We start from the raw sequence: 25,325 nt of genomic DNA on the forward strand, positions 1-25,325 counted from the left end.
AGGTCTTGCTGCAGCTGGAGATTTCAGGGTGGTCACGTCAGTGGGAATCGGGGTAACCAGCCTTTCTGTTCTCTGGTTTGGCCCTGGTTAGTCTTAAACTGGAGGGCTGATGTGCCCCGCCAGCTCAGTGCTGCTCCGCCGCCAGGTTAGAAAGTCCCGCTGTAACTGGAGACTGGGTTGCTAGTCCAGATGCTTTCTGGGAAGTCCTGGGGTCTCTTTACTGTGCTCTCCAAGCTTCGGAGGCCCAGCGCCTGGTGTGTCTAGCTTGTATGGCGTTTCTGTCTGGTTTTGGTGAGTATATAGCGTATTCTCTGTCACTGTGGTATTGGGCGGGCCGTACCGTCAGTGATCGCGATCCTGCGGAGCTAGTATGGCGTCTAGCAGACTCGGGCCCTGGGAGGATGGTGCAGCTGCCGCGCGTGAATCTGGGGCTCCGAGACACAGTACTGCTGGCCTTTGCCGATAAAGGACTTGGGGCTCAGCCTCAGTGGTTGCAGGCCCCAGGCAGTTAGGTCTGCGCTGAGAAAGGCGAGTCCGCTGTGCCGAGGAGGAGGGAGGTCTGGGGGAGGGGAGTGCGGAGAGATCAAAGGATCGTTTCTCACCTTCCCCAAACAAGTCCTTGGGTGACCGGAGACCAAGGTTTTCACCTCCGGCGATGTTCCCTGTTGTTTAGAAAGTCTCTCCGTTGTTTCCCTGGCTTCAGAAGTTCTTCCACTCATCAACTCAGAACTTTTTCTCTTCCACAGCTTGGAAACTGTGTGTGCTAGTCGCCATCTTGGCTCCGCCCCGACATATAGGTTTCTTAAATATAGGTATTTAAGAAGAATTATACATGTCTTAGTGAAAGATTTGGATTTAAAATCCTAATTCCACTAACATACAATGTGCACTATGAGATGATATTATATGATAGAACAGTAAGCATAAACTTTTAAGGAATATACTATTAAATCCTAGATTCCATAATAGTCATATTTAATTAATAATCATGATGGTTATATATAATGTTTTACATAAAAATATATTTCATAAAGCTAACACACAGTAAATTTCAATGAATAATAATCACTTCCAATGCCACTTAAGGGGAGAGATATAATACCCACTTTGATTATAGGCCTTTTCTGTAGATCTAGAAGCCCAATATACAAAAGAGCTGGTCAGCAGGAGAAAATATTAAATGTGCATGTAGACAGGGACAATTGTTGAAGCAAAACCCAAAGAAATGGTTAAAGCATAACAAACTGGTAGTTTTTAGACAAATAATACATTTGTGAGGGAATGACAGAACAAATGAATATGTAGGCTAGGATAATAATTCTAGGGAGATATTATATAGGGAGGGAAGTAAAAGCCTCTGGTAGATAAGGGTTATTTCAGAGTTTGTTTACTCAGGTTTCTTGCAGGCCCAATTGCCAGTAACTGGTGAGCCAAGGTTATTTTCTGGTCTTGGTATGTGACGAACATCCCTACCAAGAGAATATTTATGCCCTTCTGCATGTTAGAAATTACAAATAGCCAAATATTTTTTCTTGAATTTGCACTTCCTCAAGTGATTCTCTTTAAAATAAACAACCCACTGAGTTGACATAGTTGACATAGTGTGAGATACATGCTCTTAACTACTTCATCACCACATCACACAGTCCCTGCTTCTCCATCAAATGGCTGGAATAAGACAACAGAAAGACAATTCTCAACAGAACTGACTATATCACATCACATTCTCACCCTTAGATAGTCAGGTTCTTGATACAAATACATGATAAGGCACCACATTTATAAACCCCAGTATGATAAAAAAAAAAATCTCTGTCAAGATGTATGACAACAGAAACTGCTCCTTGTAAAACAAGCAATAGGATTTTCCGGTACTTATAACTAAACTCTTTCTTACAGTTGAGGAGGTGACATTCATTAAAAATGTGGCCACAGGGCTTCCTAGCAGAGTTGACTTCTGAGTACTTGGTGAACTTATTCTACCAAAAGGAAGCCCAGAGAAGATGGTTCAGGAATCAGCCTAGGTCCCTGGAATTAGGAGTTCTTTTAACACATGGGTCGTTGATAAGCCATGACTAATAAAGACTCGAACTCACACCAGACATTGTTTCAAGTGTTTCCTTACACTAAGTATTAATCATCACATTTTGAGAACTTACAACCTAAAGAAGTTTTTAAAATCCTTAGCAAGTGAGAGAGATAAGGTATAAATTAACATCAAGTGTCTACAGCATCCATTCTTAACTACTGTCATTATACACATGGTGTGGCAACACTGTTCTGTGAAATCTACATGATTAGCAGAGGGGAGGGGAGGGAGACCAAAGAAGGTGGAAGAGGAGATGTAATAGGAGGAAGAAAAAGGAGAGGAAGAAGTAAAGTAAGAAGAAAAGAAGGAAGGAAGGAAGGAAGGAAGGAAGGAAGGAAGGAAGGAAGGAAGGAAGGAAGGAAGGAAGGAATGATTTTAAATCATATGCTCCAATTTTTAAAATAAATCACAAAATAATTACATCATTGAGGATTGATTAAATCCTCAAATAAGTGATTTGGTAACTAGTTTTACTAGAAATTCAAGACAGAAAGAATGTCTCATAGGAGCCTGAGACTAAAATATAAAGATTTGTGCATGATGTTTTAAAATGGATTTCCTCTGATAATTCGGCTAGCTTAATGATTGATTCAGTTCCATGAACCGATGATTTGACAATCAGATTGAGCATCATTGCTGGGATCATTAATTAACTATGATGTAGCATGATTTCTCCCATCCATAATCTGCATTTTCATTTTTCTTCCAGATATTAACCTATTTTTTATGTAGCTTGTGCTTTGTTTAATTCTACTTGAATACTAGCCTCACCTAGGAATTTTTTTGGCTCATAGCCAATACCTCCCTCCCAATATTGATATAGTTCTGAATACATAGAATAATCTGGGCAGTGCTTATATTTGGTAGCAAGCATGAGTACCATAGATTTCATAAATTTCTATGTAATTTGAAGCATGTTTTGAATTTCAATTTTCAGTTCATTAAAATGACATAGGATTTATGTAAACACAATTGCTTAGCTGTCTTCTTGTGGTAAATGGCACACACTGGAGAGAGAGAGAGAGAGAGAGAAAGAAAGAAAGAAAGAAAGAAAGAAAGAAAGAAAGAAAGAAAGAAAGAAGAGAGAGAAATTATTTAACATTTCACCATATGAGTCAAGATTTTCATTTTATCTACCCCTTAAAGGATGGTTATGTATATTTTTCATAGGTTAGGTGAGTGTTTATCAAAGTGAGAATGTGATATTACCCTATTTTAAGACAAACTATGAAGAAATGGTTCAGTATGATATTCTCCAGTATTAAAGTCTTGGCACTGAAAGAGCACAAATTAAAGACTATAAAATTCAGTTTACCTTCCCATTTCTTCCCATTAATGAACCATTTTTACTAAAGTTGGTGAAATCTATGTTGAAGTCTTATTTGTCTACAGAACGACTTGTCTTTCACTTCTCACACTCTTTCACTTTTCTCTGGGTATGCTTACTTAGTCCAACCTTAAGATCAGGATTCATAATGAGGCTTGAAAAGTAACTGTGGGTGGAGAATGGATAAAGGGAAATTCCCTTTTGAGAAAAGCTCTGTTTGCCTATGCTGCTTCGCAACCAATAAAGGTCATTCCCGTATGTTTACTATGTAAATATTCTAATTACCTAGGGCTGTATCTCTAATACTATTTTTCCCTTTTGTGAGCTGTTTGGACTTCAATAAGCCACTTAAGAATTTCATGACACATTTCCTGCAAACTGAAAATGGTGAACATAGAAACACACACAGTTTGTAGTGTGCCTGAGGATATTAAATAATTTAACAGGATTTTTTGGCAGTGCTAAACAGAACATAAGAATACAAAAAAAAAAAAAAAGAAATAATATAACATACTATTTGTTATTTTTTTTCTCTATAATGCTGAGTCACTCTACTGGTGTTTGTTTTTCTTTTTTTTTACTTATTTTTCTTTTTAAATTTTATTTATTTTTTATTAATCACAATTAATTCACTTTATACCCCAACTCTAAGACCTTCTCTCATCCCTTCCCAATTCCACCATCCCTCCCTCTTCTCCTCCCATCCCTCTTGCTCAGTCCACTGGAAGGGGAGGTCCTCCTCTCCTTACATCGGACCCTAGTCTATCAGGTCTCATCAGGAATGCCAGCATTGTCCTACTCAGTGACCAGGTAAGGCTGGACCATCCTCAGGGGGAGGATGAGTAGGACACTGAGTTCATGTCAGAGACAGTCCCTGTTCCCATTACTTGGGTACCCACTTGGACCCTGAGATGCCATGGGCTACATCTGTGCTGGGGTTCTAGGTTTTCTCCATGAATGTTCCTTGCTTGGGGTAACAGTCTCAGAAAAGATACATGTGCCCAGATTTTTTTTAATTTTCTTTTTTTCTTATCAGTTACATTTTATTAACTCTGTATCCCAGCCATGTCCCGCACCCTCATTCCCTCCCAATCCCACCCTCCCTCCCTCATCTCCACTGTGCCCATTTCCAAGTCCATTGATGGGGGGACCTCCTCCCTATTCATCCGATCCTCTTTTATCAGGTATCTTCAGGACTGGCTGCAAAGACCTCCTCTGTGGCCTAACAGGACTGCTCCTCCCTTGGGGGGGGAGGGAGGTCAAAGAACCAGTCATTGAGTTCCTGTTAGCAATAGTTCTTGTTCCCCTCACTATGGGAAACCAATTGGTTACTGAGCTACCACAGGCTACATCTGAGCAGAGGTTCTAGGTTGTATCCATATATGGTCCTTGATTGAATGTCAGTCTCTGAAAAGACCCTGTGCCCAGATATATTTGGTCCTTGTGGAGCTCCTATCCTTTCCCCATCATACTTACTCCCCTTCTTTCATATGATTCCCTGTACTCTGCTGAAGGTTTGGTCATGAGTCTTTGTATCTGCTTTGAAAACACTGCTAGTTAGAGTCTTTCAGATGCTCTCAGTAGACTCATGTCATACGTTCAATGCACATCCCATCTGTCTTTCTAAACTAGGATTGATCATCTTACCCCATGTCTGCTCTCTTGATTATCTTTTTTAGGTGTACAGATTTCATTATGTTTATCATAGCTTATAGGTCTATATAAGTGAGTATATACCATGTTTGTCTTTCTCCTTCTGGGATATTTCACACAGAATGATCTTTTCTAGATCCCACCATTTGCCTACAAATTTCATGATTTCTTCCTTTTTAATTATTGAGTAGTATTCCATTGTGTAACAATACCACAATTTCTGTACCCATTCCTCCGTTGATGGACATCTGGGTTGTTTCCATGTTCTGGCTATTACAAATAAAGCTGCTATAAACATGGTTGAGCAAGTATCCATTTTGTGTACTTGAGCAAACTTTGGGTATATACCTAGCAGTGGTATAGCTGGGTCTTGAGGAAGCACTATTCCTAATTGTCTTAGAAAGGGCCAGATATATTTCCAGAGTGGTTGTACCAGTTTACATTCTCACCAGCAGTGGAGCAGGGTTCCTCTTTCTCCAAAACCTCTCCAGCATGTGTTGTCACTTGAGTTTTTCATCTTGGCCATTCCGATGGGTGTAAGGTGAAATCTCAGGGTTGTTTTGATTTGCATTTCCCTGATGGCTTAATGAGGTTGAGCATTTCTTTAAGTGTTTCTCTGCCATTCAATATTCCTCTGTCGAGAATTCTCTGTTTAGCATTGTTCCCCATTTTTTAATTGGATTACTTGGTTTGCTGCTTTTCAGCTTCATTAGTTCTTTGTATATACTGGATATTAGTCCTCTATCAGATAAAGGGTTAGTCAAGATTCCTTCCAAAACTGTAGGAAGTCATTTTGTTTTGATGATGGTGTCCTTTGCTTTACAGAAGCTTTTCAGTTTCATGAGGTCCCATTTATTGATTGTTGCTCTTAGAGCCTGTGCTGTTGGTGTTCTGTTCAGGAAGTTGTCTCCTGTGCCAATGAGTTCTAGGCTGTTCCCCACTTTTCCTTCTAACCAACTTAGCGTATCTGGTTTTATGTTGAGGTCTTTGATCCACTTAGACTTTAGTTTTGTGCAGGGTGATAAGTAGGGATCTATTTGCATTTTTCAACATGTAGATATCCTGTTAGACCAGCACCATTTGTTGAAGATGCTGTCTTTTTTCCATTGAATGGTTTTGGCTTCTTTGACAAAAATCCGAGTATTTATAGGTATGTGGGTTTATTTCTGGGTCTTCTATGCGGTCCCATTGATCCTCCTTTCTGTTTTTATGCCAATACCATGCAGCTTTTATTACTATTGCTCTGTAGTACAACTTGAGATCGGGGATGCAGATACCTCCAGATGATCTGTTGTTGTACAGGATTGTTTTGGAGATTCTGGGTTTTTTGTTTCTCCATATGAAACTGAGAATCTTTTTTTCAAGGTCTGTTGAGAATTGAGTTGGTATTTTGATGGGAATTGCATTGAATCTGTAGATTGCTTTTGGCAGGATGGCCATTTTCACAATGTTAATCCTACCAATCCATGAGCACGGGAGATCTTTCCATCTTCTGAGATCTTCTTCAATTTCTTTCTTCAGAGACTTGAAGTTTTTCTCAAACAGGTCTTTCACTTGCTTGGTTAGTGTCACCCCAAGGTACTTTATATTATTAGTGGCTATTGTGAAGGGTGTTGTTTCCCTAATTTCTTCTCGGCTATTTTGTCTTTGGTATACAGGAGGGCTTCTGATTTTTTTGAGTTGATTTTGTATCCTGCCACTTTACTGAAGTTGTTTATCAGCTGGAGGGGTTCTCTGGTTGAATTTTTGGGGTCGCTCATATATACTATCATATCATCTGCAAATAGTAACACTTTGACCTCTTCCTTTCCGATTTGTATTCCCTTGATCTCCTTTAGTTGTCTTATTGCTCTGGCTAGGACATTAAGTACTATGTTGCAGAGGTATGGAGATAGTGGGCAGCCTTGCTTGTCCCTGATTTCAGTGGGATTGATTTGAGATTCTCTCCATTGAGTTTGATGTTGGCTATAGGCTTGCTGTATATTGCCTTTACTATGTTTAGATATGTGCCTTGTATCCCTGATCTCTCCAAGACTTTAAACATGAATGGGTGTTGGACTTTGTCAAATGCTTTTTCAGCATCTAAGGAGATGATCATTTGGTTTTTCTCCTTCAGTTTGTTTATGTGGTGATTACATTGATGGATTTCCATATGTTGAACCACCCTTGCATGCCTTGGATGAAGCCTACTTGGTCATGGTGGATGATATCTTTGTTGTGTTCTTGTATTCGGTTTGCGAGTATTTTGTTGAGTATTTTTGCATCAATATGCATAAGAAAGATAGGTCTGAAGTTTTCTTTTTTTTTTTGTTGGGTCTTTGTGTGGTTTAGGTATCAGGGTGACTTTTGCTTCATAGAATGAGTTTGGTAATATACCTTCTGTTTCTATTTTGTGGAATAGTTTGAGGAGAATTGGTGTTAGCCCTTCTTTGAAGGTCTGGTAGAATTCTGTGCTGAAACCTTCTGGCCCAGGGTTTTTTTTTGGAGGGAAGACTGTGAATGACTGCTTGAATTTCCTTGGGGGATATAGGGCTATTCAGTCTTTCTACCTGATCTTGACTTAATGTTGGAAGATGGAATGTATCAAGAAAATTGTCCATTTCATGTAGGTTTTCAAATTTTGTGGCATATAGGCTTTTGTAGTATGACCTAATGATTGTTTGAATTTCCTCAGTGTCTGTAATTATGTCACCCTTTTCATTTTTGATTTTGCTGATTTGGATAGATTCTCTCTGCTTTTTAGTTAGTTTGGCTGAGGGTTTGTCTATCTTGTTGATTTTCTCAAAGAACCAGCTCTTGTTTTCGTTGATTTTTTGAATAGTTTTATTTGTTTTTAACTGATTTATTTCAGCCCTGAGTTTGATTATTTCCAGCTGTTTGCTATTCCTGGGTATATCTGCTTCTTTTTTTTCCTAGGGTTTTCAGTTGGGCCATTAAGTTGTTTGTATGTGATGTTACAAATTTCTTCTTGCTGGCAGTGCTTTCAATGTGTCCCATAAAATTGGGTATGTTGTGCCTTCATTTTCATTGAATTCTAGAAAGTCTTTAATTTCTTTCTTTATTTCTTCCTTAACCCAGCTGTCATTGAGTAACAAGTTGTTCAGTTCCCATGTGCGTGTAGGCAGTTTGTTATTTCTGTTGTTGTTGAGGTCCAGCTTTAGTCCATGGTGGTCAGATAGAATACAAGGGATTATTTCAATCTTTTTGTATCTGTTGAGGCTTGCTTTATGACCAAGTATATGGTCTATTTTGGAGAAGGTTCCATGTGGTGCTGAAAAGAAGGTATACTCTTTTGAGTTTGGATGAAAAGATCTGTAGACGTCTATTAGGTCCATTTGATTTAGGGTCTCTGTAAGTGTTTTTATTTCCCTATTTGTTTTTTGTCTAGTTGATCTGTCAACTAGATCAACTTGGTGAGAGTGGAGGGTTGAAGTCTCCCACTATTAAGGTATTAGGATCAATGTGTGATTTAAGCTTTAATATTGTTTCATATACCAATGTATGTGCTCTTGTATTTGGGGCATAGATATTCAAAATTGTGATGTCCTCTTGGTGGATTTTTCCTTTGATGAGAATATAGTAGCCCTACTTATCTTTTTTTATTAACTTGGGTTGAAAGTCTATTTTATTAAATATTAGGATGGCTAGTCCAGCTTGTTTTCTGGAACCTTTTGCTTGAAAGACATTTTTCCAGCCCTTTACTCTGAGGTAGTGTTTATCTTTGTTGCATAGGTGTGTTTCTTGGATGCAATAGAATGATGGATCCTGTTTCCGAAACCATTCTGTTAGTCTGTGTCTTTTTATTGGGGAGTTGAGTCCGTTGATGTTGATAGATACTAGTGACCAACAATTGTTACTTACTTTTGATGTGGGGTTGGTGCTGTCACTGAGTTTAAGTGATTGTATTCTTTTGATTTTTTTGTTGTGGAATTATCTATTTCCTCTGTCTCCTTAGATGTAGTTGTTTCCTTTGGTTTGGATTTTCCCTTCTAGTAACTTCTGTAGACCTGGGTTACTATGTAGATATTGTTTAACTTTGGTTTTGTCATGGAATATCTTGAATTCTCCGTCTATGTTGATTGAAATTTTTGCTGGGTATAGTAGTCTGGGTTGGAATCTGTGGTCCCTTAAGGACTGTATGATTTCTGTCCAGGCCCTTCTGGCTTTCATAGTTTATGTTGAGAATTCTGGTGTGATTCTGATAGGTCTACCTTCATATGTTACTTGGCTTTTTTCCCTTGCTGCTTTTAGAATTTTTTCTTTGTTCTGTAGGTTCAGTGTTTTGACTATGATGTGACGTGAAGAATTTCTTTTCTGGTGTAGTCTACTGGTGTTCTGTAGGCCTCTTGTATGTTTATGTCTATCTCCTTCTATAAGTTGGGAAAGTTTTCTTCTATAATTTTCTTGAAAATATTTTCCGGACCTTTAAGCCTGATGTCTTCTTTTTCTCCTACTCCTATTATTCTTAGATTTTGTCTTTTCATGGTGTCCTTCATTTCTTGGATGTTTTGTGTTTGTAACTTTTATGATTTTATTTTTTCTTTGAGAGACGTGTCAATTTCCAAAAGCGTAAATTTGGCTCCTGAGATTCTTTCTTCCATTTCTTGTATTCTGTTAGTGATGCTTACCTTTGTAGTGCCTGATCTTTTCTCTATGTTCTCCAATTCCTGGTTTTTCTCTATTTGTGTTTTCTTTATTGATTCTAATTCTGTTTTCATGTCTTGCACTACTTCTTCATCTTTTTGAATGTGGACTCCTTCTTTTCAATGACAGCTTCTATTTTTTTGTTCGTTTCCTCTCTATGTATCACTAATTGTGCCTCTACTTCTTTGGCTATAATTGCCTGTATTTCTATGAGAGCTTTGTTTATTTCTTCTTTATTTGCCTTCATTTGTGTGTACATTTCTTTGAGAGCTTTGTGCATTTCTTCTTTGTTTGCCTCAATTTTCGTGGTCATTTCTCTGAGAGCTCGATTTGTTTCCTCTTGGTTAGTCTCGATTTCTTTGGTTATTTCTCTGAGGGCTTTGTTCATTTCATCTTTATGGGCTTCTAATACCTGAAGAAACATAGTTTTGAGGTCATTTTCTTTCTTGTATATCTACTGAGTTGAAGTGTCCATTGTTTTGTGGGTTTTCTGGTGAGGTCATTATATCCTGATTTTTGTTGGGAGTATTCTTACGTCTGCCTGTAGCCATCTGCTTATTTATAACCCTCACTGTTTGTTCCTCGAGTTTGTAGTTCGGGCTATGATCGTCTCTTTCTGTTTTCTGGACTGTTTTTTCAGGAAGATGAGAGAGGTTCACTGGTTTGGGAGTATGCGTTGTGGTTTCAGTTTTGCCTAAGTAAGGAATGTGACACTGGCGCTATTCGCGTGTGCTTTTAGAGTGCGCAGTGTGCATGCATGGATTCTTTGACTATTGCAGTGGCCTGTAGGCCACTATTATGGAGTTCTGTCTGAGATCCAGGGATTGTTTGCCTGGATTACACTGGTGGACCCACAAGCCAGAGGCTTCAACGTTGGAGTCGCTATCCCAAGAATCCCTATGAGGCCCACACTAGGGGTGTGGGTGGCAGGGATCTTGTTTGGTTGCTTCTGTGGAGAGGCCCTGGTTCTTGGGCAAACTCTCCCTAGAAGGCTCACTCACTCTCTTGCAGGACCAGTTGGAATGCACAGGGGTTCCCCTTGCTCTCTACTCTCTGATTTGGTCCTGCTGCGGGAAATGCGTGGGTAGGCTAACAGTCAGCTCTGTGGCACTTTGGTCGCAGGACTCGGTGTCCACCTTTCCTGTGTGCTGCCTGTCTGTTTCTTCCCTCTGCCAGGATGGGTTATGTTGACTGGTCCCGGGGTAGTACGGGAAAGAGTTAGGTTGAGTGTTCTCAATCCCAGATCCCTGGCCCAGATCTCTCTGCCAGAAGCAGTCTGGCAGAAGAACCTATGTTTGCTAATCCCGAGAGAGTACCAGGTAGGGTTGAGTGTCCTCAGATCCAGAGCTTGTGTTTCTCTGCTAGGAGCTGCTGGGTGAGCAGGAGAGGGGGTGCTGTGTCCTGTGGCAGGCTGCCTCTCTGTCCTTCCCCTCCACTAGGACAAGCTTATGGCGATGCTCTCAGGGGAGTGCCAGAAGGGGTTGGGATTTCTCAGTCCTGATCCTGAGCCGGGGTTTCTCTGCCAGTGGTCGGGGGGCCGCCAGTGATAGGACTTGGTGCTAGACCTTATTGCTCTGGACCCAGGAGAATCTCAGGACTTGTTGAATGACCACAGTCCCAGATCCCGAGCTGACGTTTGTTTGCTAGGAGCAGCCGGTAGCACTGGGGTCCTGGCACTGTGAAGCTGCTGTGTGCCTCTTTATCCTCTGCTCTGCCTCGGTAGGGATATGGCAGTGTTTGAAGGAGTGCCCGAAAGGATTGGGTTTTCTCAGCCCCAATCTCGGGTTGGGGTACAGACAGTGCGGTCTGTGGCAGATTCTGCTGGACGCCTCCTGCCTCCTCTGAAGAGGGAGTAGGGATTTTGAGCTGGGCGCGCAGCTGCTCTCCGTGTGAGGCGGGAGCTCAGTTGTGATGTAGGCTGGTACCCGCAGTCAGTGAGACCTTCCAGGGAAAGACTGGGTGACCTGTGATCAGTCTCGCAACTTTCCTTCCTCGTGGGGTTTTCCTGCGACTGGGACTCCCAGGCCCTGGCACCCTTGTGCCCACCAATCAGCCTGGGAAAGTGATCGGGACACGCAGGCTTGCAGCTCTAGCCTGGAGACCCAAAGCCCGCATTACCCGGGATCTCTTCCGGGTTCTGGCTGTAAGGCCCGAGAGTGGACCTGACCGATTCCCAAGCCGTGGGAGCCTCCCCTCACCTGGGAAACACAATTGCTGTAGTTTTAGGGCCCAGAGTTCAGTCTCCTGGTCGCTGCACGTAGAGTGTTGTCCCGCTTCTCAGACACTGTTCTCCTGGAGCCGCCATATTGTCCCCACCCCACCCCCGGTCTTTCTATCTCACCCTTCTTTCATAAGATTCCTTGCACTCTGCCCAAAGTTTGGCTATGAGTCTCAGCCTCTGCTTTGATACCCTGCAGGGTAAAGCCATTCAGATCCCCTCTGTGGTAGGCACCTGTACTGTTCCCTGTTTTCTACCTCTTTCAATGTACATCCTATTTACCTTCTGAATGAGAATTGATCATGTTACCCAGGGTCCGCATTCTTGATTAGTTTCTTTAGGAGTACAGATTTTACTATGCCTATCCTATATTATATGTCTAATATCCACTTATAAATGAATATATACCATGTGTGTCTTTCTGTTTCTGGGATACCTCACTCATAATGATCTTTTCTAGTTCCCACCCTTTGCATGCAAATTTCATGATTTCCTTGTTTTTAATTGCTGAGTAGTATTCCAGCTGAAACAAATAAAGCTGCTATAAATATGGTTTAGAAAATGTCTTTGTTGTATACTTGAGCATCTTTTGGATATATGCTTAGGAGTGGTGTAGTTGGATCTAGAGGTAGCACTATTCCTTGTTGTCTGATAAAGTGCCAGATTGATTTCCAAAGTGGCTGTACAAATTTACATTCCCACCAGCAATGGAAAAAAGTTCCCCTTTCTCTACATCCTCAGTAGCATGTGTTGTCACGTGAGTTTTTGGGAAAAAGATATCATCTTCAACAAATGGTACTGGTCCAACTGGATATCTACATGTAGAAAAATTCAAATAGATTCATACTTATCACCCTGCACAAAACTAAAGTTCAAGTAGATCAAAGAACTCAACATAAAACCAAACACACTAAACCTGTTGGAAGAAAAAATGGGGAAGAACCTTGAACTCATTTAAACAGGAGACAAGTTCCTGAACAGAACATCAACAGCACAGGATTTAATAATCAATAAACAGGACATCATGAAACTGAAAAGCTTCTGTAAAGCAAAGGACACTGTCGTCAGAACGAAATGACAGCCTACAGATTGGTAAAGGTTCTTCACTGACCCTATATCTGACAGAGGGCTAATATCTACACTATATAAAGAACTCAAAAAGTTAATCCAAACACTCAGAGAGGCAGAGGCAGACAGATCTCTGAGTTCAAGGCCAGTCTGGCTTACAAATTAAATCCAGAACATCCAAGGCTACACAGAGAAACCCTATCTCAGATAAAACAGAAAAGAAAAGAAGCAATCAATAGGATGAAAGACAAATTACAGAATGAAAGAAACTATTTGCAATTGGTACATCTGACAAAGAATTGAAATTTAAAGTATAAAAAGAATTCAAGAAGATGAGCCCCAAGAGAACAATCAATTAATTTTAAAAACAGGTTAAAGAACTAATAAGAGACTATTCAAAGGAACATCTACAAATGACAAACATAAAATCTGATTTCTCTATTATTGGGGAAAAGCAAATAAAAACCTCAGTTACAAGAAGTGAAAATGAAGGCAAGAATATGAAGAAAGAATAGCATTCTGTGCGTGTGTGTGTGTGCATGTGTGCATGTGTGTACATGTTCAAGAGAAAGAGAGAGTGTCGATGTACATGTTTTACAAGCATGAAAGTTCAAGTGGACTCAGAGGTACATGTATATGCAATGCATGTGCTTGTATGCCCCTATGTGTTCAGAAACTGAAAAACAAAATTGCTTGGAATTCCTCCTGCACCATCTAGTCTTGTTGGCCTACAATCCCTAATGATCTGACTGTATCTTCCTCCCAGCTTTATGATTCCATGCACACACCAGCACACAATGTGTTTTCACATGGGTTTTGAGACTTAACACAAGTCTTCTTGCTTACAAGCTAAATAGTCTACAAACTGAGCTATCTTGCTAGATAACAGTAACTTTTGTGTACTTCTGGTGATAAGGTAAATAAGTACCACTATTAGGAAAATAGTATAGAGATTCCTCAGAAAATTTAAAAGAGAATTGCTATATGATCCAGTAATTACACTACTGGGTATAAACCCAAAATGGTAGAAACTTTATACAGAAGAGATACATTGGCACTCAAATTCAATGCAACAGTCTTCATAACAGTAATTTAAACCAGATGTACTTCATGAAGAGAATGCTAAAGAAGATGTGATATATTTACACAATGGGATACTATTCAACCTTCAAAAAGATGATAATCTATTTTTTTCAGCAATGAGAATGAAACTTGGAAATGTTATGTTGAATAAACCAAGCCAGAGACAAACAGACAAATATTACATATTCATTTATGCAAACCAATGATTCAATATTGTAGAAGTAGTAGATAGAGAATGGGAAGGGCAAGAGGAAGAAGAAATAAGGAATTAGGAGGGACTTGAAAAGATGATTTAGGGAAGGGATACTGAGGGAGAGAGTTGTAGGTAAACAGATTTATAATATTTTTAAATTAAAGTTTCTTTTCCTTTTATTGAAAATAGATTTTTTTCTTACATAATGTATCCTAATACAGTTTTCTCTCCTTAAACTACTCCCAATTTCTCTCCACCTCCCCCTCTATCTGGATCCACTCCCTTTCATGTCTTTCATTAGAAAATAGCAAGCTTCTAAGATAATATTAAATATAACAAAATAAAATATAATAAGATAAAACAAAAACTATCACATTGAGGTGAGACATAACAAACCAACAGAAAAAAAAAACCTAAGAGAAGGCATAAGAAATAGAGGCCCTAAGCTGAGTAGGGTGGCATATGATTTTAGACCCAGCACTTTGGAAGACAGAGGCAGGTGGATCTCTGAGTGCCAGGCCAGCATGGTATACAAAGTAAGTTCCAGGCCAACTAGAGCTACACATAGAAACTCTGTCTAGAGAATAAAAAACAAAGACCCATTTATTTTATGCACTCAGGAACCCCATAAAATTACTAAGCTGAAGGCCATAATATATACTAGGAGGACCTGATGCAGATGCATGCAGGCCCTGTGATTTCTGCTCAGTCTCTGTGAGTTCATATGAGTTTTGCTCATGCTGATTTAGAAGGTCTTGTTATCCTGGAGTCCTCCACAGCCCCTGGCTCTTACACTCTTTTGCCATCCTCCTCCATGGGGTTGTAATGGAAGGGATTTTATGAAGAAAGACATTCCAACTCCCCCAATCCATCCATAATTATCAATTCTATTTCCCTTTCATAATGAAATCTATCTGTACCCTCTAGTTTGTTTTTCTGTAGTTACCTTCTAAGGTTGTCATTTATTTAACAGCTAATATCCACATATAAGTGAATACACAACATATTTGTGTTTCTGAGTCTGGGATAGCTCACCCAAAAGGAATTTTTTCCCTAGAACACATAGTTGCCTGAAATTTTCATTACATCATTTTAATTAATTAATTAATTCACTTTAAATCCCCATCATAGCCCCCTCCTTCCTCTCCTCCTGGTCCTACCTTCTCATCCTCTTCCCCCACTCATCTCTTCTTCTGATCACACCCTCCTTCTTTCTTCTCCCATTCTTCCTCCATCTTACCCCAAACTCTTCCCTTATTCTTCAGGTAAGGAGAGCCCCTACCCACCTCAGCTCATTAAGTCGAATCAGGACTGAGCATGTCCTCTTCCCTGTGGCCTGGTGAGGCAGCCATGCCAGGGGGGCAGTGACTATGCCATATTTTTAACTGTTGAGCTGTGTAAATACATATTTTCTTTATACATTTATTGATTGAGGGACATCTAGGTTGTTTCCAATTTCTAGTTATTATGAACAGAGCAGCAATGAACATGGTTGAGCAAGTGTCTTTGTGGAAGAATGGAACGTCTTTTGGATACATACCTACCAGTGGTATAGCTGGATCTTTTTTTTTTTAACACTTGCAATCAGTATATTAGGAGACAGTCATACATTTCAATAACTGCTTAAATTCTGATATCCAGATTTAAGCATGTGAACATGTGACTTTAAAACATACAACAAAGCTATCAGTTTGCTGTACTACCAACATTAAATTGCAGTTACGTTGGAACCTAAGCAAGCCTGTAACAGACCTAAGGAATGCCTTTCCTAGACTATATACATGCAAATCACTTTTCCACATACAAATCTTGTCACTTTAATCTGTAAATTGGGCTGTGGAAGTCACTACCAAGGGTTTGAGAAGGGGAAAAAAGGTGACCATGTTTTCTGTGTGTGTAGTTTTAAAGATGGCACAGCAGAAGGGAACACAATCTAAAAGAGCAAGCCCTTATGATAAACTTTTTTAGGAATGTTATCATTTCTATCACAAATAACAGAGAAATTATATATTAAACCATCTTCTAGGATTGGCTAATGCAATACAATGCAGAGGTATCACAATTAATTCACTTCATGCAACTAGACAGACCAACATGTCACTATAATCGTTTTCTTTTTGATTACCAGTTAAATTACAAATTCAAAAATTCTTTTTGATTACCAGTTAAATACAGAATTTTAATTTCATAGCTTAACATACAACACATAACTAGCATGTCAGTCTAATGTACACAGCTATTATCAGTTACACAAGATATGGCCTAACATATGCTAGGGAACTTTTAAAGTAATTTTTACAATATTAAACTTTCATCTTGCACATTGAAGTCATTATACATACAGGGCAAAGTCAGAGCTTTTATATTTGTGTTTATTCTTCATTTAACTTTTAAAACACTACTATAGTTGAATATTAAAACAAAAACAATAGCCAAGTGGTGAGCGTATTACGATCACAGTCCTTCCCACATTCACTACTGCATACAGAATTTCAGAGAGTGACTAGTGCACTAAGAGGTCTGACACTGAACGCCACCTCTGGGCTGATGTTCATCGTCCTCATATGCTTCTCCATTATAATGACACCATCTTTCCTGATTTGGATCAAAGTCCACCAGTTCTACCTGATCCATTTCATCAGTCTCTTCTACTTCCTTCCTTTCAGGAAGGAGTTTTTTCCAGCAAAGAGAGTTTATCAGGAGAGAGAAAGCCGTTTTCAGGGAAGTTTACCTTAAACTCAATGATCAGACGTCCTTTTTCATATGGCTGACGGTATATTGGCATACCTTCATTTAGCACACATTTTATATCTCCATGCTTGACAATTTGACCTGGATGAGAGGTGATGACTATGGTTCTGTTGTCAAGAGTGGATATTGGCTTTTGGAAGCCACACAGTGCTTCAACCAGCTGTATGTCCATACACATGAAAAGGTCTTCTTCTCGTCGGGTAAAAACAGCATGGTCCATCTGGTCTAACACAATGATAATGTCTCCTGGTTCCAGTCCCGGTTCTTGGTCTCCTTCACCATGGAATGTTATCTTCTGACCATCTTTCATGCCTTTATCAATATGAACTTCTAAAATCTTCTTCTCTCGAGCTATCTTTCTTCCTTTGCAGCTTTTACATCTGTCCTTAGGGCTTATGCGTTCTCCATGATCCTGGCACTCCATGCACACTGACTGAATTTGCTGAACCATTCCTGGTCCAATCTGATGAATCCTTATTTGCATGCCAGTCCCCCGGCAGTTGGGACAGCACTCCACTGCTCCTTTCTTACCACCTCGGCCTTCACATTTGTCACAAATCACATTCTTTTGCAGAGCCAGTTTTCTTGTTGCACCATTATACAAGTCCTCTAAGGTCACTGAGAGCTGATGTACAACATTTTTACCTCTCCTTTCTCTCTGCATCCTTCCTCCTCCTCCAAAGAATATAGCAAAGATATCCATGGGTGAGCCAAAACCACCACCTACTCTGCCCTCTTTAATCGCCTGCTCTCCTCCTTTATCATATAACTCCCTTTTTTGGAATCAGCAAGAACTTCATAAGCTTGAGAAATCTGTTCAAACTTTTCTCCTTCATTTGGATTCTTATCAGGGTGGTACTTCAAAGCCAATTTTCTATATGCCTTTTTCAATTCTTCCTGGGTAGCATTGAGTTTGACCCCCAAAACATCATAATAAGTGGTTTCTTTCACCATGTTTTACAGCCGGTGAGCGGGCCGGCGCCGGAGAGCAGAGACTGGAGCGTAGCACAGCGCAGCCGAGCCAGATGCGGCTCCTCCTACACCAACCCTGCGTTCTGGAAAGTTCCGCCCGGCCCGCCTCAGCTGACTTCTTTTGTAGCCCTAGCTGGATCTTGATGTAGATTGATTTCCATCTTCTTGATGAACCACCATACTGATTTTCATAGTGGCTATACAAGTTTGCAGTCATACGAGCAATGGATGGGTGTACTTTTTGCCCCACATCCTCTCGAGCATGAGCAGTTACTTGCTTTATTGATCTTAGCCAGTCTGACAGGTGTAAGACTAAGTCTCAGAGTAGTTTGAATTCAGATTTCACTAATGACTAGCCAGGGAGTGGTGGCACACAACTTTAATCCCTGCACTAAGGAGGCAGAGGCAGGAAGATCTCTGTGACTTTGAGTTCAGTCTGGTCTACAGAGAGAGTTCCAGGATAGCCAGTGCTACACAGAGAAACCATGTCTCAAAAAAGAATTCCCTAATGAGTAATGATGTTGAACATTTCTTTGTTTCTCAAGCATGTGAGTTTCCTCTACTAAGAATTCTGTTTAAATATATGTCCCATCTTTTTTAACATTTTTTATTCTTTATTGATTATACTTTATTCACTTTGTATCCCCCCGCCCGTGGTTCCCTACCTCCTCCAGTCCCAATCCCTCCCTTCTTCCACCCTCTGCATGCATGCCCCTCCCCAAGTCCACTGATAGGGAAAGTCTTCTTTTCCTTCCTTCTGATCCTAGTCAATTAGGTCTCATCAGGAGTGGCTGTAGTGTCTTCTTCTGTGGCCTGGTAATGTTGCTTCCCCTTCAGGGGAAGGTAATTAAAAAGCAGGCCAATCAGTTCATGTCAGAGACAGTCCCTGTTCCGATTACAATGAAACCCACTTGGATACTGAACTGCCATGGGCTACATCTGTGCAAGGGTCTTACTTAGGTTATCTCCATGCATAGTCCTTGGTTAGAGTATGAGTCTCAGGAAAGACCCCAGTGCTCAGATTTTTTGGTTTTGTTGCTCTCCTTGTGGAGTTCCTGTTCTCTCCAGATCTTTCTGTTTCCCACTTCTTTCATAAGATTCCCTGCACTCTGCCCAAAAGTTGCCCATAAGTCTCAGAATCTGCATTGATAGTCTGCAGGGCAGAGCCTTTCAGAGGTCCTCTGTGTCAGGCTTCTGACTTGTTCCCTCTTTTCTCCTTCTTCTGATGTCCAGCCTCTTTGCCTTTCTGGATAGGAATTGAGCATTATAGCCAGAGTCCTCCCTCTTGATTAGTTCCTTAGGTGTACAGATTTTAGTAGGTTTATCCTATATTATATGTCTATATGAGTGAGTATATACTGTGTGCATCTTTCTGCTTCTGGGATAGCTCACTCAGGATGATCTTTTCTAGATCCTACTATTTACCTGCAAATTTCATGATTTCCTTGTTTTTTTTATTGCTGAGTAATATTCCATTGTGTAGATACACCACAATTTATAAAAACTCAAGAGACAACACATGCTGGAGAGGTTGTGGAGAAAGGGGAACCCTTCTCCACTGCTGGTGGGAATGTAAACTTGTACATCCACTCTGGAAAGCAATCTGGCGCTTTCTCAGACAACTAGGAATAGCGCTTCCTCAAGATCCAGCCATACCACTCCTAGGCATATACCCAAAAGAGTCTCAAGTACACAATAAGGACATTTGCTCAACCATGTTTGTAGCAGCCTTATTTGTAATAGCCAGAAGCTGGAAACAGCCCCTCAGTGGAGGAATGGATGCAGAAATTGTGGTGTCCCATCTTTTTTTCACAATTTATTCATTATATGTCCCAATTGAAGTCCCCTCCCTCCCTCCTCACAGTCCCACCCTCCCTTCTTTGTCTACACTATCCCTTTCCCCTAGTCCACTGAAAGAAGTTCTCCACTGCTATCTGCCCATAACTTATCAAGTCTCATCAGATCTTCCTCAATCTTGTTTCTCTGTCGCCTGGAAAGACCACATTGCCAGGGGCAAGTGATCAAAGTGCTCTGTACCCCATCTTAAATAGATTGTTTTTTTTTTAATATCTAGCTTTTTATTTTTTTTATCTATTTTGGACAGTAGGTTTCTATCAGATGTATAGTTGCTAAGAAAAAAAAAAAACCTTTCCCATTTGTAGGCAGCTTGCTTTGTCCAAATGGTGATGTCCTTTTCCTTGCAGAAGCCTCTCAGTTTAATGAGGTCCTATTTACTAATTGTTGATTTAATAACTGTCTGCAATGGTATTCTGTTCAGAAAGTCTTCTCCTGTGCCAACAATGAGTTCAAGGCTGTTCCCTATTGTAATGGAAGGTTTGGTTTCTTTGCAAACTCAGTTATGTTATGTAAATATATTTTTGTTTTAATCCCAAGTGTTGGATTTTAGTTTGAGCTTTAGATGTCCACAGCTGTGAATTGTCTCATGTGGTACTTTTGCCACTTGGTAATGGCCTGTCATGGGCAGTGCAGCTTAGTCTAGGGCTTTGGGGATATAAATATGAGAACCCAGAAAGAAGGCCTGTGGTGTTGACATGTGGCTTGCAGCAGTTTGGAGAGACCACAGAGATGGCTGGTGTGGCTATTTGGTGTATATAAGGGAAGAGAAATGCTTTGGGAAACAGTGGCTTGGAGGAGACTACTGGCTGTTTTTGCTGTTGATGGAAATAGGTATAACCCCAAAGACCCTTAGATCCTAAACCATCAGGAGAAATAAATAGTTCTCCACCACCTCTCCCCACCAACATTTTCTCTATCTTACTTAGGGTTGAGAGGTTAGTGGAAGGAAGGTAGAGGCCTAAATAGAGTTTAAAAACGAATGCAACATTCCACTTTCTCTCCTATCAGGTTCAGTTTATCTAGTTTTATCTTGAAGTTTATGATCTACTTGGACTTCACATTTGTTTAAGGTGATAAACCTGGCTCCATTTGCATTCTTCTACATATACATATCCAATTTGACCAGCAGCATTTGTTGAAGATGCTGTCTTCAACAGTGTGTGGGTTTGCATCTTTATCAAAAACCAGATGTCCATAGGTGTGTAGATTTCTGTCTAGAATTTCACTTCAACTCCAATGATCAACATGTCTTTTAGTGTCATGCTTTTATTACTATAGATTAATAGTACAACTTGAAATTGGAGATAGTGATAATTCCAGCAATTCTTTTATTATTCAGAATTGTATGAGCTATCTTTTTTTGTTTTTGTTTTTTTATGAAGCTGATAATTGCCCTTTCAAAATCTGTGACCTGTGTTGGAATTTTGTTGAGGATTGCATTGAATCTGTAGATTGCTTTTGGTAATGTGGCCATCTTTACGACATTAATCCTACCAATCCATGAGCGTGGGAGATCTTTCCATTTACTGATATATTATTCAGTTTCTTTTTTCAGTGACTTGAAGCTTTTATCATACAAGTCTTTTACTTGTTTACTTAGAGTTATCCCAAAATAGTGTGAATTATTTGAGGCTATTGTGAAAGGTGTTGTTTTCCTGATTACTTTTCAAGTCAATGTGACATTTGTTCACAGGTGGGCTACTAATTTTTGAGTAAATTTTTATTAAGCAACTTGGCTTAAAGTGTTTATCAGCTGTAGGAGTTTCCTGGTAGAATTTTTTGGGTTGTTTATGTATACTATGATATCATCTGCAACTAAAAATACTTTTACTTCTTCTTTTCCATATTTTATCATGTTAATAGCCTTCAGTTATTGTATTGCTCTACCTAAGAATTCAAGTACTACATTGAATAAATATGGAGGGAGTGGGCAACTTGTCTTGATCCTGATTTTAGTGGAATTGCTTTGAGTTTCTCTATTTAAGTTGATGCGGTCTATGGGCTTGTAAACTGCTTTTGTTGTATTGAGGTATAACCCTTATATCCCTAATCTCTCCAGTACATTTATCATGAAGGAATGTTTGATTTTGTGGGCAGCCTTTTCTACATCTGATAAGATGATTGTGTGTGTGTTTTTGTTTTTTTTTTTTTTTGTCTTTCTGTTTTTTTGTATGATAAATTATATTTATTGATTTATGTATTTGAACATCCCTGCATTTCTAGAATGAAGCTTACTTTAGTATGGTGGATGACTTTTCGATGTGTTCTTGGCTTCCATTTGCAAAGGTTTTTGCATGTACGTTCATAAGGGAAGTGGGTCTATAATTCTCTTTCCCTTTTGGATCTTTACATCGTTTGTGTATCAGGGTAACTGAGACCTTGTAAAATGAATTGGACAATGTTTCTTCTGTTTTCTATTTTGCAGAATAATTTGAAGAGTGTTGGTGTTAACTTTTCTTTGAAAGCCAGGTAGAATTCTGCACTAAAACTTTCTGGCTCTGATTTTACAATTATTTTAATTAATTAATTAATTTGTGTATTTATTACAATTTATTCACTTTGTAACCCTTTATCTACTCCCCATCCCACATACCCTCCCACTTCTCCCCCTATGCCCATTCCCTAGTCCACTGATAAGGGAGGACCTCCTCCCCTTCTATCTGACCCTAGCCTATCAGGTCTTATCAGGGCTGGCTGCATCATCTTCTTCTGTAGCCTGTAAAGACTGCACCCCTCAGGGGGAGGTCGTCAAAGATATGGCCACTGAGTTCATGTCAGGGACAGCCTATGATTCCCTTACTAGGGAACCCACTTGAAAACTGAGCAGCCTATGGGCTCCTCTGAGCAAGGTGTCTAGGTCCTCTCCATGCTTAGCCCTTGCTTATAGTATCAGACTTTGCATGCCACCCTGGACTCAGATTTTTTGGCTCTGTTGGTCTCATTGTGGAGTTCCTGGCCCCTCCTGGTCTTTCTATTTCCCCCTTTTTCCATAAGGTTTCCTGCACTCTGCCCAAAGTTTGGCTGAGTCCTTCAATACCCTGGTGGGTAATCTATTAGAGGTCCCTTGTGGAAGGCTCCTGTCCTGTTCCTTGTCTTCTCCTGCTTCTAATGTCTATCCTATTTGCCCTTCTGAGTGAGGTTTCAGCCTCTTACCTAGGGTCATCCTTGTTTTTTTTAGCTTTTTAGGACTATAGATTTTAGTATGTTTATCCTATATAATATGGCTAATATCCACTTATAAGTGAGTATATACAACATGTGTCTTTCTGGTTCTGGGATAGCTCACTCAGGATGATCTTCTCTAGTTCCCATCATTTGCCTGCAAATTTCATGCCTTCCTTGTTTTTAATTGCTGAATAGTATGCCTTTGTGTAGATATACCAGACTTTCTGTATTCATTCCTCTATTGAAGGACATCTAGGTTGTTTCCAGATTCTGGCTATTACAAATAAAGCTGCTATGAACATAATTGAGCAAATGTCCTTATTCATCCGTAGTCAACAAAGAAATGCATATGAGAACCACTCTGGTATTCCATCTTCTACCCATCAAAATGACTAAGAACAAAAACTCAAGTAACAGCACATGTTGGAGAGGATGTAGAAAAATGTGAACTCTCCTCCATTGCTGGTGGGAGTACAAACTAGTACAAACACTTTGGAAGTCAATCTGGCACTTTATCAAAAAACTGGTAATAGTGCTACCTCAAGACTCAGTTATACCACTCTTGAGCATATATCCAAAAAGATGCCCCACCATTCAAAAAGGACATTTGCTCAACTATGTTCATAGCAACTTTATTCATAATACCCAGAATCTGGAAACAACCTACATGTCCTTCAATGGAGGAATGGATATAGAAATTGTTGCACATTTATACAATGGAATAATACTCAACTATTAAAAACAAGAAAATCATGTGATTTTTAGGCAAATGGGTGGAGCTAGAAAAGATCATCCTGAGTGAAGTAACCCAGAAACAGAAAGACACTCATGGTATACACTCACTTATAAGTGGATACTACCCATATAATGTAGAACAACCATACTAAAATCTACAGACCTAAAGCTAAAACCTAGGAGGAACCTAGGAATGATGCTTAAATCTTATTCAGAATGACAAACAGGATAGACACCAGAAGTGATGGAAGAGAAGGAACAGGATGGGAGCCAACTATAGAGATTCCTTTAAAAGGTTCCACCCAACAAGAGTCAAGGCAGATGCTGAGACTCACAGCCAAACTTTGGATAGAGGTCAGGGAGTCCTTTGGAAGAAGGTGGGGATAGACAGACATGCACAGGACAAGAGTCCCACAAAAAGACCAACAAAGCTAAAAGAACTGAGCCCAGGTAGTCCTGCAGTGACTGATACACCAATCAAGGACCATACATGGAGAGGACCTAGGCCTCTTGCTCAGATGTAGCTGATTGGCAGCTCTGTCTTTATGTGGGTCCTCGAGTAAGGGGAGCCAAGGCTGTCTCTGTCATGAATTTGATTGCCTGCTCTTTGATCACTTTCCCCTCATTATGCGGACTTACCAGGCCATTAAGGAAGAGGATTCAGGCAGTCTAGATGAGACTTGATAAGCTAAGGGCAAATGGCAGAGGAGGAGAACTCCCCCTTTCAGTGGTCTAGGAGAAGGGTATGGAAAGGAGAGGAGCGAGGGTGGGACTGGGAGAAGTTGAGGGAGCGGGCTTCAATCGGGATAATGAATAAATTGTGAAAAATAAAAATTTAAATTTAAAATATTAAAAAAACAAAAAAATTAAACACCAACAAATCAAATAATCTATTTCTTAAAAGGGGTACAGAGTTAAACCAAGAATTTACAAGAGAAGAATATGGAATGGCTAAGTAGCACTTAAAGAAATACTCAATGTCCTTAGCCATCAGAGAAATGGAAATCAAAATGACTCTGAGATTCCATCTTATACCAGTCAGAATGACTAAGATCAAAAACGCAAGGGACAATATATGCTGGATGTGGACAAATCTGCACAAGGACCAAATAAATCTGGGCACAGGGGTCTTTTTTGAGACTGACACTCTACCAAGGACCATGTATGGATATAACCTAGAACCTCTGCTTGGATGTAGCCCATGGTAGCTCAGTACCCAATTGGTTTTCCATAGTAAGGGGAACAGTGACTATTTCTGACAGGAACTCAATGGCAGGCTCTTTGACCTCCCCACCCCCGAAGGGATGAGTAGTCCTGCTAGGCCACAGAGGAGGACTTTGCAGCCAGTCCTGAAGATACCTGATAAAACAGGGTCAGATGAAAAGGGAGAAGGTCCTCCCCAATCAGTAGACTTGGAAAGGGGCAGGGAGGAGATGAGGAAGGGAGGGTGGTATTGGGAGGGAATGAGGGAGTGGGATACAGCTGGGATACAGAGTTAATAAAATGTAACTAATAAATAAATAAATAAATAAATAAATAAATAAATAAATAAATAAATAAATAAATAAAT

The 25,325-nt window shown here is 40.0% G+C and overlaps 1 protein-coding gene across 1 annotated transcript; it reads right to left on the reverse strand.

Moving 5' to 3' along the window:
• Positions 1 to 16,743: 16,743 nt before the first annotated feature.
• LOC129674882 (dnaJ homolog subfamily A member 1-like) lies at positions 16,744 to 18,066 on the reverse strand. The gene is given in 3 exon segments (XM_055604964.1): positions 16,744 to 16,951; positions 16,953 to 17,809; positions 17,812 to 18,066. Coding segments are annotated over 3 exon segments (1,191 nt in total). The 5' UTR covers positions 17,981 to 18,066; the 3' UTR covers positions 16,744 to 16,786.
• Positions 18,067 to 25,325: the final 7,259 nt, after the last annotated feature.

The sequence above is a fragment of the Psammomys obesus genome, unplaced genomic scaffold (genome assembly GCF_907164565.1).
Source record: "Psammomys obesus unplaced genomic scaffold, mPsaObe1.curated_primary_1811, whole genome shotgun sequence".
In the NCBI taxonomy this organism is placed as follows: domain Eukaryota; kingdom Metazoa; phylum Chordata; class Mammalia; order Rodentia; family Muridae; genus Psammomys; species Psammomys obesus.